The sequence below is a fragment of the Falco rusticolus genome, chromosome 7 (assembly GCF_015220075.1).
Source record: "Falco rusticolus isolate bFalRus1 chromosome 7, bFalRus1.pri, whole genome shotgun sequence".
Taxonomy (NCBI): domain Eukaryota; kingdom Metazoa; phylum Chordata; class Aves; order Falconiformes; family Falconidae; genus Falco; species Falco rusticolus.
The window spans coordinates 43,291,118-43,304,240 of record NC_051193.1 but is presented as its reverse complement, the minus strand read 5'-3'; the positions used below and the strand labels follow the sequence as shown (position 1 = coordinate 43,304,240).

The 13,123-nt window shown below is 37.8% G+C and overlaps 1 protein-coding gene across 5 annotated transcripts in view; it reads right to left on the bottom strand.

Annotated features, from left to right (window-relative positions):
* The window catches only part of NRDE2 (NRDE-2, necessary for RNA interference, domain containing), a 31,500-nt gene extending 18,887 nt beyond the window's left edge, over window positions 1-12,613 (bottom strand). For 2 of the 5 annotated variants that reach the window (XR_005105217.1, XM_037393789.1), the window contains exons 1-4: window positions 11,905-12,613; window positions 4,499-4,607; window positions 2,272-2,499; window positions 145-294 (exon numbers count right to left, since the gene is read on the bottom strand). Coding sequence is in view for 2 of the 5 variants with exons in the window: in XM_037393789.1 (XP_037249686.1) it covers window positions 145-294; window positions 2,272-2,499; window positions 4,499-4,607; window positions 11,905-11,983 (566 nt within the window). In the remaining 3 variants the exon portion in view is untranslated. Of the gene's footprint in view, window positions 1-144; window positions 295-2,271; window positions 2,500-4,498; window positions 4,608-10,619; window positions 10,700-11,385; window positions 11,496-11,904 lie in introns of those variants that run through there. The other 3 variants (XM_037393790.1, XM_037393791.1, XM_037393792.1) reach the window with 3 other exon arrangements.
* Window positions 12,614-13,123: the final 510 nt, after the last annotated feature.

Sequence of the window (13,123 nt, the reverse complement as noted above, 5' to 3'; positions counted from 1 at the left end):
AAAGTCAAGTTTTGAAGTAAACTATTCAGTTACCTTATCTTCCCACCTTCTACATAAAAACGTCATGGCCAGACTCAAGTTAATGAATCCTGAGACAGTGACTCCATGATAGCTGGAATACCAATAGAAATCAAGACATTGTACCTTGCTATGTCCCCTCGATACAGGGATTTGTAGGCCCAGTTTGCAGGGTCTGGTTTCTTGTCTATTCTGAAGGTTTCTGCTGTGAAAGCCTGGATATCATCAAGCCAAAGCAAGCGACTGCTGGTAAGATTTGGTGTTTTCTTATCTGGACTGCAGAAAAGAAGTAGTGTATTTATTCTAAGCATTTGTCCACATATTCAGTATTTACAAAATCCAGGAAACACTGAGTAAATTAAATTACTATGAACTAAAGAAATGCAGAGTCATGGTACATGATCCATTATTGCAAAGTCAGTCACACACTTGGGAAAACAACTAGAAATACACTAATAGGACCATCAAAACAAAACACAAACATTTCTTGCACTTCCAAAAACTGGATTTATGATTATGAAAGGTAATAGCCAATCAATTGCTTGGCAAACAGTCTAAAAGCCATATATTACTACTTCCATAATTTACTTCTGTCTTACTAAGATGCTACAATTAAGAAAAGAGGATAATTTCTAAGAGGATTGTGTTGACTAGCTGTAATTATACCCACGCATTTCATAAAACAGCACACAAAGATGTTTGTGGATTACAGTTATACAGATGAACTTAAGTGAAAATTGCCACCTGCCTTTGAACTGTAGACAACTATGAACTTCCAATCTGAATTCACAAATATGTAACTCAGTAAACGGGTTTTATAGTCTTGAGAAGCTTTCTAAAATTTCACAAGATCTATTGCATTTACAGCAATTTTGTGGTTCAGGTTTCAAAAACAGTCTCCTGAAAACTCAGTATTCTCTCAGTATCAACAATTTATGGAAAGAAGTAAAACCAGACATCCTGAAAGAACTTCAGCCTTTTCATTTGGGCAAAGCACTGGCTGGTTGGGCCAGCCTAGCAAACAGCAGATAAACCAGGTTCAGCACATAAATCCTTTCCATCCAGCCCAGACACCCTTCCAGCAAAGACTAGAGTGACTGGGCAGAGCAGAATGGTCTTGGCATCCCAATGATTTTCCATGGGGAAACAATGTTAAAAACCCTTGGCACAGACACATGCCCACAAGCCTGTGCTCTCAGCTCCTGATTAATTTGCCTTGGGAAAAGTAGTAAACTGAGGTAAACTCAAGGACTGCCTGGACTACCCCTAGCTGTGAGAACAATTCCTCAATGTCACCAAATCCTCACTCTGTCCCCAGAAGCAGCTGCAATGCTGTGAATTAAAAGCCAGAGCTGCTGATGCTAAAGGAAAAACAGGAACTAGGGAATCAGAGAGGCAAACTGGCTGCTCAAACTAGCAAACATTATGAGAAACAGGGAAAGCTGACTTACGCAGCCAGTTAGATTGGGCCACTTTGAATGAAATGACCAAAACCTATCAGACTGAGGAAAGCACAGCTAGGTATGGCAAATTTGAACACTCAGTGTGTTCACAGGACCTCTTTTACTGCTCAAAAATCATGCTAGTCACACGTGCCTATTTTCTTGTTGCATAAAAAATTATATATCCACTAATTACACAGTAATTTAAGGCTCTGGGAATTAACAAAAAATTTCTAGCAAAACAGTTTCAATTGTTTAAATACCCATCTAGATGTACCATGAGCAAGAAGTACAAAGCAACACAGCATACAGCAATAAATGGCTGGACATAAAAGAAATGTTAAATCATACAACAAACTTTGTCTTAATATGAAAAAAAGGAAACATTAAGTCTGTGAGGAGGAAGTTGTTTTACAAGGCAAATACAGCTATATATTGACTTTTGCACTAATTAAGAACATGCAATCCCTCTTCAAACTCTCCCAAAAGAAGATCCATGAAAGGAAACAAGATACTTACAAAAACTCAACATAAGTATCTACATGTCATTTAGAATGTATTTCATTACTGCCATCCCATGCTTTGTTCTGCAGAACAGTACTTCACAGAATATTTTAGTCAGTTTTTCAGGTATGAATAAAAAAGTGGTTCTAATTCAATTTTCATTGCTTTGAATGCAGGTTTACTCATATACAGCTTAGAAAAAAAAAAAAATGACCCACAAGCAGTAAGAATTTAATTCCTGCGGTTGAAGAAACAAGTACAAGAACACAATGAATTCACATCTTGCATAGTATTAATAAATACATACTTTGCTGCTGCTTCCTTTTCGTTATTTCTCCCACTTCCTGTGGTTTTGTCCTTGATGTACTTGGTGTCCAGGTCTGATTCACTGTTACTGGAGTCCCCTTTGGTTTTCTTTTTTGCCCTCTTATAGTGGTGATGTTTTTTCTTTTTCTTTTTTCTTTTCTTACTTGACTGTTTCAGAGTCTCATCTGTATCACTTTCCTCTGACAACTCTGACCTTGAAGTAGTCCTGCTTGGAAACAAGTATATATATTTATATATACACCTATATATCCAAGTAGTAAAACTGTAAAGAAATACCACTATGAGAAAGTTTAGAAAAATTTTACCCTTTACTTTTATTCTCCCTGAATTTTTGGAGAAGAGAGTTAGCAGCAACACATACCATGGAAGTGATACAAATCTGCATTAAATGGCAACTATGTCTTTTCAGCTGCTGGAATTAATGACAACCAGTCTTAAAAATTGTAATTGTCAAAGGCATTTTGATGTGTGATCTGTATAAATATCCATCTGTTACCATCACCAAATTAAAAAAGAGGACTGAGCTGATAAAGTTTCATAACTTTGCTAAGACAACTTAGGTCAAGCTAAAAGGATAAGAAATCTTTCAAGGTGACCTGCAAAAGAAAAAAGTCTGCAGGTTTTTTTCCTTGTTTCTTTATGATTTACATAATAATTATCAAAAGCACACTTTTAAAATCACTTCTGATCAGAAATTCAAACCTCACCAGTCAAGGAACGATTTTTGATGACTACTGAATAAATGTTACCATATAACATAACGCAGTAACAAACTACATCCAACAGACAACCGACTTGCTGAGAGATCACACAAGGGACAGATGGTTTTGTCAAAACACATGTATATCATTGTACATACTACATATACGCTGATACTTAATAATCAACTGAAATCACAGAGGTCTTCTCTAATCCTTAATTAAAGCAAAAGCTCCATTTAAACAGTTTTTCTGGAATCTTTCTAATCGAAGAAAGGAATGACAAGTCTTAGTATTCCTAATGTCAATAGAAGAAAATGTAGCATTTCAGAAACAAGGTACCTCAAAAAAAACCCTTACTCAATTTATTGAAGGGCACTAAGAAAAGAGAAGCCATGAGAGAACCATTAGCAGGCCTTTAAAAGAAACATACAGAACAACCCCCCAAAAAACACCAACTATGTTGGAGTAATTAGTTTTTACTGAACTGAAAACGTACCCTAGTAGTAGGCAAAAAGATCAAACATCTCTGTAGACTATCTTTTGACAAATTCTTTTTTGAAGATTAATTAAATATGGTGAGTTTGCTATGTAATTCTATCTGAATGGTAATTTGTAAATTCGTCAGTTTTATGACATTAAAGTCCTGAAAAGATCTGAAGAAATATAAGCAGAAATATAGCGTATGACTGATAAACAGAACAGTGATGGCATTTTCATCGCACAATGCACATAAATGGAAGAATAAGTATAAGAAAGATGTATTCAGCTGTGCTTGTTATAGACATTCTCTGTCATCAATAGATATCCTAAACACAGGAGCTTGTATCAAATTAAAAGCGACTAAGTTTTTTAACTTGGCAACTGCAACTTGATTCCATTCATTATTAAGTGCTAGTTACAGTGATTATATGCCGAGTACAGCAACTATTCTAGTGAAGGTATTAAAACTAGCTCTTCAGCAAATGTGGCTGCTTAAAGCTCATTTTTATAAAAGAATATAATCACCCACTTCAGTGATCAGCATGTTCTACACAGCCACACAACTTGATACATGTAGTATTTCATTAATTCACATCTTCAACTAGTTTTTAAAAAGTAAAAAACTTAGCTGTGAAATGGTTGATTGAGCTGGTTTTCACAGAGAAATCACAAAGATGATGCTTAATCTTTAAATTATTTCAAGGGTCACTTAGGACATTTAAAAGCTAATGAAGACTCATGACCACTCAGTTCCCTTCCAGTTCCAAAATAACAATGATTTAAATGTAGCTGTGAGAAGAAGAAAATGGGAATGTAATTGCATAAGTATAATTTCTCATTACTTTAAGTTAAAGGACATGGAAGCATTATTCATACTTTTATATATGACTCAGTTCAGGCCTTTTTAAATACTGAACAGTGGAATGAAAAGCAGCCCTAAAAGCTCTTGATTTTGGTCTCATATAAAAAAAGATAAGCAGAACAAAAGAAAGAGGCTATTTTAAAAGATACTGAAGCATATTCTACCTTATTAGTGGTGATTTTTCAGGACTGAGGTTTACAGCTTCTGCAGTGCGCTGATGCAGTAATAGTGCATCTTCTGTAGAGAAGCTTGGGTTACTAAGCCAGTCCAACTCTGCAGGTAAAGAAAAGTGTGAGATCAATACAAATCAGCTTGCTGTGCTTTTTAAAGTTGGGGGTTAATTTAGTCAGCCGACAGCTAAATTCACAGCAAATGTCACTAAGTCATGTGTAATAACTGAGCATACTGGAAAGCAGTCCATGCGATTTCCATTTAGCAGAACACTAGGCTGTAAAGAGGTAAAATATTTAGGAGATAGAATCTTCCCCTGACATAAATCTAGGCTTGAAACTATATAATAATACTTACAATTTAATATTGAAAGCAGATAATATGTTTCATAAATTGTTATATAATTTAAAAACCCCAAAGCTAATATTAATTTTTACCACATAAAAATTCTAACTACATATATATTACATGTTATGTGTGTAAGAAGATTTTCTAGTGTATCTTCATATATTTATATTATTAAATAATTATAATCACTATATACAATACAGGTATTTACATATTCAACAAGCAAAACTGAAAAAATTATAGCAGGACATAATTAAATGAAAGGTGTAGTTAATGTAATGCAACTTAGGTAAACTTGCAAAAATGTATTTACTCACTGTATGGAAAATATTTTTAACACTATTTTATTGATACCAACACCCATTACTGGTAAGAATACTCAAGCGTTTTATACAAGGTCAAAATTTGTCACTGGATTCTCAGCTCTCTAACCACCAAAATACCATTAGGCTTATAAGTAGTGTGAAAAAAAGCTAAATTATGTTAGTTTTGATATATTAGTCAGCATTAATCATTCCGCATCTAGACCTCAGCCATTTCAGTCATTGGATAAGATCAGATACTGACAGTATGAGGAAGGGGAATTTTTTGCCAAGATTTTACTGATATTGAAACTTCTATAACTATTGTCATAAATTTCATTTCTAGAATTCTTTCAAGTACATGAAGTTTTCTAACCTAAACAACAAATGTTACTTCGCATTAGCACAGAATTTAACAGCAGTCTCTTCAGTGCCAGACCACAGGAGATAACAACAAAAGGAACATTAAATTTGGTCTGTCTGTTCTCCATGCTGTTTACAATCATTTTTGCCTCAGCATTCTTCCTGTCACACTCCTGTGTCTGTGCTTTTGTCCACACTGACCTCTAATCCTTAAATAGCATGAACTAATTGCCTGCCAAGCCATACACCTCTCCACCTTCTTAAGTGTTTCTTTCAGAAATAGCTCTTCCTACCAAAATTCTTTCTTCTCTCTCTTATCCCTCAAATGTTGTCCACAAGAGGATTTAAAATGGAGTAGGCTGCAAAACAGTTTGTTAACCTAAATTTACCTCATCAAGAACTACATACAATGAAGCAAACCTCCAGCGTGTGTTTCCCAAGAGACTGCCCCTGCTACCAAAGACCAAAGGCCCTGTAGGGATAGTCACCTTCCCTGGTTCATCTTGAACCTCCACAACTGTGCAGAGGAGAACCAACAATTCATGACATTGTCAGGACCAAAACACACTTCCCATAAGCATCCCAACCAATACGCTGCAGAACACTGCTACACACCATTTCCCAGCTCACCAAAATGTAGGACAGACTGAAAAAAAAATTCAGCTGTATAATATATATGCATATTATTGTAACTTCCTGCCTGGCAATCAGAATCACCAAACCTAAGGCAAATACACCACCCTACTTCGGTGCAAATCAACATAACAGTGTTTTTTTCTCCCTTTCAGGAAAATACTTAAGATGTATTAATGTAAAATTAGAACAAAAACTGAAACCTTAAAACCACAATCCTTACTTGCCTATTTAAAATATGATAAAAATCTACTATTTCATATAAATTAATCCACCCTGGCAGAAACGTCTTCGTTTTAGGTAGGTGTGTATGATTCTAAAACTCAATCTACCACAAAGCATTCTTCCAAACTCTTCAGTGAGCTTAAAGGAGAAAGATTTATGCTGGATAATATCCAAACAACATCAAAATAATTATTTCCCCTGCTGGGGAACAGTGTTTTTAACAGTACCTTAATGTCTTATTTCAATCCTGTAAGAGATGTATTAAGAACCAACCTAAAATTGGAATTACTTAGAAAAACTGTATTATGTATTTTCCATGAAATAACCCAACATGTTTCTCATGGATAATTCTGTAAACATTATATTACTTAAAACACAGAGCAGTTAAATAAATGCATACACCTGATAACTGCATAATCAAATTGGAGTTATTCAATATATGTCATGCAGTATACCAAATGCTGCAGGATTTGACATATATTTATTATTTGTGATATTGATTTTTAAAATTATCTTCCTTATATTCAATTATTTCTGCTCATTTTGGTAATGAATATACGGTGTAAAAGAAGGTGGGAACAAACTGCAACCCTACAATGTCTTTCTGCTGGTCACACTCTGGTCTTCCTTTAACAAACAGATTCAGAGAAAGTCCAATGGTCCAGAGCACTCCGGATTTCAGTAAGTACAACTAATCTGTGTATAAAGCCTTTTATTTATTTACAGAATTAAAGGAGACATTTAATTCCCTTTAAAAAAATCCATCTTTGTTTTGATTTGTGTTGTACTACCAAGATCCACCTAACAAAACAGAAAAAATTTACTGGTTGGCAGAGTTTCTGTTGCAAAGGTGTATCACGTAACAGCACAGAAGTGTAACTTACTAGCTAGACATATCTTTTTAAAGTTATTATGTGTGTTCCAGATACACAAAATGTACCTAATTTGTCTTTGGCCAGACCTCCAATAACAAACTTCAGGCTTGAAAATACTCTCTGTAGCCTTTGAGCTTCTCTTCTTTTCAATAAATTATTGTTTCCCTTTGTAATGTCTAATAAATCATTTACTAGTATTATTTTTTTGGTAGAAATAAAGGTAGTCCTGTACTGATTTGAATGAAGAATTACAGCTCAAAAATCACTTTAAATATATTAATACTAAAACCCATGACACTTAAAAGTAAGCTCAAGTTAAATAATTTACCTTTAGTCATACAGCTGTTGATGACAAAATTCAGAATTCAAGACTTAGAAGTCTAAGATGTTTAAGACCTTGATCTAAGTTCTTTTAAAATGCTGTACACATCAAAACAGGTTTTTCATTGATTTCAAGAGCACAATATCAGTTCCTCCAAAGATTAACGCAATAATGCATTTTTTAATATTATTCATCAGTGTAAACACTTTAGATACGGACCAGCCCAAACTAGGAAAAAAATGTTTGCATGTATAAAGTACACTAAAACTTTGTAACTTTAAGCCTTATGGCACTACAGTGCCAAATGATTTCCAAATGGAGATATAGATCCATAGCAGCATTAAGAGCTTCTGTCTTAAAAACTGGAAAATAGGAATCAACAGCTACATTTCTTTTTAAAATAGCATGATTAATCACATTGATGAAATGAACAGAGAAGAAAATACACAAAGAAAGCAGTAAAGCTCCAGCTGTTTTTGAAGACACAATAAAACATGGAGCTGACCAACCACATAAATTTCCCTGAGGCACAAAACACACTTTAAACAAAAGAGGCTACACCTGAACTGGCAGAAGAGGGGAAAGCCGTTATCTTTAGATCTCTCTGTTTAGAAGGCTGTTCTAAGACCAGAACCATATTCTTAAATAAAAACAGTGAGTTGGCAAAATTTTGATTCCCCTCCTTCTTCCAGCAAATTAATCCTGCAGCTCACAAAAGGATGAAGCCTGGATTTCTGAGCTGTGTCCTCCACCCTTTACACTCCCTATGGCTGCCACAGCTTCAGTAATTATCTCTAGACCCTTCTACAGTACTTTGCCACATCCCTTAATTACTGGCTGGGCAAGAGGCAGACTGTGCTGTGTCAGATTGTGATCTCCAAAGATGTTAGCTGGCTAAGGTACAGATGCTCATTGCCAAGCCTATCTGTCCTGGTTACAGTTCAATTCATGTTATAGCCTCTCTTGCAGCAGTGGCACTTTTATCTAGTTTTACCTTTCCTAAGCAAACATAGATTTTCACAGACCTCCTCTATAACCTTCTCTATTTTTGCCATTTCTCTCTCTTACCACAACAAATTTGACTGAAAGGGTAAAAACTCCTGAAGAGGAAGAGAGGGATATTGAGCAAGTAAGCCTGCAGACACATGCACTGCAAGCATGCATGAGATACATTTCCTTAGGAAATTTGCCTTAAATATAGCAAAATAATGCCTATTACCATATTTTTATTATATATATTTTATATATATAATTATATATTACCATATATTATTAGAAATAAAGTTCCAAAATATCATTTTGAACTAACTTTACCTGAAAGTATCTGTTATTCCCTTACAGATGTGAAGGTCACTCACTAACTTGGTGCAATATGATCACAACAGTGAGCACAAGCAGGGTAAGGTTTATTTTTATATGTTAAATTATTGTTTTGGGACCTCCAAGGAATAACTCACTTTGAGAAATGGAGTCAAAAATCCCGACTGTGCCTGTAGCTTGGTACTACCTGAGCAGATGACATCAAATTGCATTTTTAAAACACTGAAGAACCACAGTGCAAGGACCAACTCCTGTAGCACAGTCAATATGCCTCTGTGGATACACCAGGGAAAAGTTTAGAATTCTTCAGCTAGTGTTTTCTGAACAATTTAATCAAATTGACCTAATACTCTGGAAAGAACCGAAATTTTTTCCATTACACAACATACAAGTCCAAACCTCCCTGTAAATAATCTCCACTGAATCAGTTAGTTGAATATAAGCACTTCAATTATCAAAATGCATTCCAAGCTTTAAAAATTTACCTTTTCAATTTCTTATTTTTCCTTGTCAGATGTCTAAAAAGTTTATCACTTTCTCAGACCATATTTACACTCTTTAAGAACATAAAGTATAAAAGATGTAAAAGACTTTTGTCATAATATGCATGTACTTGTTTTTGGTTTACCATCCACATGTTTGAGCACAACACTAGAAGCAATCCAATACCATTCCTTTTATACCTTCCAAAGCAGGAAAAAAAATTTAAAATTTACCATGCATGTCTACAGAGACAATTTTTAAGAGTTATGCAAAGCCTTCTGTTGCCTCTCAGAATCCTGAAAATCTGCTTTCAGCAAAAAACCCTGCACCATCCTACCTATACAATAGTTACAGACTGTAAATAATGCTGTGCATAATGCTTACTACTGTCAGTACAGTTAATTATGACAGTTCATGGCTACTGATAAATTTGTAATTTATCTTTTACCAGAAACTAATTAAGCTTGACAACATAATTGTAAGAAACCATATACAAAATTACTTTGCATTCTAGAGGTTGCTGCAACTCAGCATTCTAGCAGGATAGGAAGTGTACATCAATACTTATATTTCAGGCAGCACTTGTAAGTGGTTTAGGAGGATTTGTAAAGAGTATGAGACAGAGGTGGTTGGAGGAATGAAACATGGCCAGCATATTTACATTATTACCTCAATTTTTACAGTAGAACTACAAAACAGTCCTAAATGACTGCAAAAGACACCTCACTTTTGCATATCATGTTAAATACAACATACTCTGTGATCTCTGTATTAGGATGGACTTTGGCTTCACATCAGCTCTGAGAAGAGAGAGTCATCTATCAGACAGATAGCAAAGTTGCCCATCGAGTTCTCACAAGCTGAACGTGTGAAATTTGACATATGACAGTGTAAATGTGGTTCTGAGTTAATACTTAATTTTTATAACTTATACTGAAACACAGTCGTTAAAACACGAAGTACAATATTGGCTAAAACATAAGCCTAACAAATTGTGTTTCTTAATGCTTTGCCAATAATTCTCATACAAAAAACTTCCAGTAGACCAAAATGTAACTCATAAACAGTGCTAGTAACTACATTCTAGATCCAAAAAGTCAGTCTTAACATCTTCTTCTGTGATGTTAGATCTTCCAGACAGATGGTCTGCAGCGACACAGACTATGTGTAACAAACCTAGAGGCTAAAATCACAGAGTTTTAAAACATAAGCAAGGTCTTACTACTAGAGAGTTTTACTGTACCTCTGTCTGGCAGAGCAGCTCCTCTCTTGTCAGAAGCTGTAATTCGGGATCTTATTGCATCCACTACTCACTGCACCTAGTGTCATTACCAGAAAGGCTCCTAAACATGGCTAGAACACCCCGATACTGGCAGACAGTATCAACAGCTGCAATGCCATCAGGGGTAACACACAACTGGGTAGAACAAGAAGCTAACCCCAGACTGTGCTGCTAAAAGCTTAAAAAAATCATCACACTGACTGTACCAAATACACAAGAAATTTAGCCCAGGGAAACAATTATCTTGATGCTTCCCCTTACTGTGCTGCCTACAGCATGGGCAGACTAAAAGGTGGTGGAAGCTGGCAAGCAAACAGCATAGTTCAAAAACATCTCCCAGTAGAATTAATAAACGTCATGCATATTTCAGCATTTGGCAATACACCAGATAGGGTTCTTCACTCATTTAATAAAAATATAACTTGCTAGACAGCCACCATGACAGTCAAAATGATACTGAATTATAATCTCACTCGTGACGTTTCAAAAAATAAATTTTACAACTAAAATTTGGCTTAATAAGCCTGGAAATGAGAAAACACTTTTTAAGCTATCCAAGGCTAGTAGTAAAAAAAACCCAAACACCGAACACACACACACACACAAATCCCACCATCTCGCCTCTGCATAAAGCGAACCTTCTCCACCACACAGAATGTATACAAATTTGAGCCATGCCTCCAGCACCCGTCAGCAAGCAGTTAGCTGGAAGCAAATCTGAACACACCTGAGAACCCGCCAATGCGAAGGGAATGGGAACGTCCCTATTTCGGGTTCCCCGCGAGTTATCTCACAGAAATTAACTTTATTCGTAACTAGTAACTTTTTTCACACGGGCAGCGGCGCGCCTTGCGCGGAGTGCGCCTGTGCGGGCCATACGCGCTGCGCTCCGCTCCGGAGGGATGGGCCGGGCCGGGCCGGGGTCACGCCGCCCCCGCGACAGCGCCCGGCCGGGCAGACGAGCCCCTCTGCCGCGCTGCCCAGCCCCGCGGCCCGGGGTCCCGGACCCCAGCGGCAGCACCGCCCGCGCCGCAACTGCATGGCGGGGGCGGAGCGCGCCCGGGCGGGCCGGGCTGCCCCGCCGGAGGGTGGGCCGGCTGGCGGCCGGAGCAGGCCCGCTGGGGTTTGCGGGGAGGCCGGCACAGTGCAGAAGGCTCCGCGTTGAGGCGAGTGGAAGCGGAAGGTCTGCCCGAGGGCCGGGCCGCGGCGGGCTGCTGGGCGAAAGAGGGTTCTCCCAGGACTTTACCTTTCCTGGAGCCCTCGCTGTTGCCGGTTGGGGGCTCCCCTGGCTCGGCGGCACCGGCAAAGGCCGGGAACAGGGCCATGTCTCAGCTTACCGCCACTACTATCGGCCCGAACTGCCCCGCGGAGCGGCGGGGCAAGATGGCGCCGCGGCGCCGAGCGTACTGGGAGACGTAGTTCGCCCTCCCCCGCCTTCCCAAAATGGCGGCGGGGCCGGGAGGCGGCTGCGGGTATATTGCCTTCTCCAGGCCTTCGCGTTTCTTGTGCAACCCGCCGCCGTTGCTAAGGGGAGCGGAGAGAGGAACTGATGGAGGAAAAGTAAGGATTGGGGTTTCCAGAGCCAGCCTTTCCTTTCCCACCATCCTGTCATTCTCCATGGGGTTCCCCGTGAGGGAATACCTGAGTAACATCTGGAGACTGGAATGCTGAGCTGTGTAGAGGAGGATGTTTTAAGAACCATGCTGAAACCCGTACGGGGGGCTTAGGGAAGAAAAACCCTCCAGCGGTCAAGTCGGTGCTTTATAAGGCTCCTGACCGGGGAGTCACCCATCATGTTTAATAGCATCCATGATCCTGCCTTCCATAAAGGAGCTGGACCCAAAAGTGTGCCTTTTTTCTTCATATATTAAAGCTACTCCATAATGTTCTCCTTGTTTAATTTCTTTAGCTTTTCTAACTAACTCCTACACTGGTACTGCTGCATGACCAGAATTTCATGCAGTGATTAAATTACAGGTGTACAATGGGTCTAGGGATTATACAGAATTATAACTGGTTTGTTTTCTGATCCTTTAAAAAACTATAAAACTTTTTCTTAATCCTTGCTTCCTACTTTTGATATATTATTAATCCATAAAATGCTATTCATTTTTATCAACAGGAGTGAAGACTGTAAGTACAGAGATAAGAGAATTCAAGAACAAAACAGTGTTATGAACACTGATAGTCTGGAAGTCATCAAATGAGTGGGGCCTGATTGCCAGCTTGGAAAGAATGGGCTTTAAAATGTATGCTTACATGCGGTATGTAACATACAGAAATACGTATCTGCCTAGAACTGATACAGAAGATAGGGAAAAAATCTAAAAGAAGCACATTACTGATTTGTGACCAAATTCTGAAGAGATAATTTTAAAAAATATGTATCTTGTCACATGTGCTTTTTAACCTTTTTCCTGAGAAGATAAAACCTATGTAATTGTGCTACCTGAACAAGCATTTGG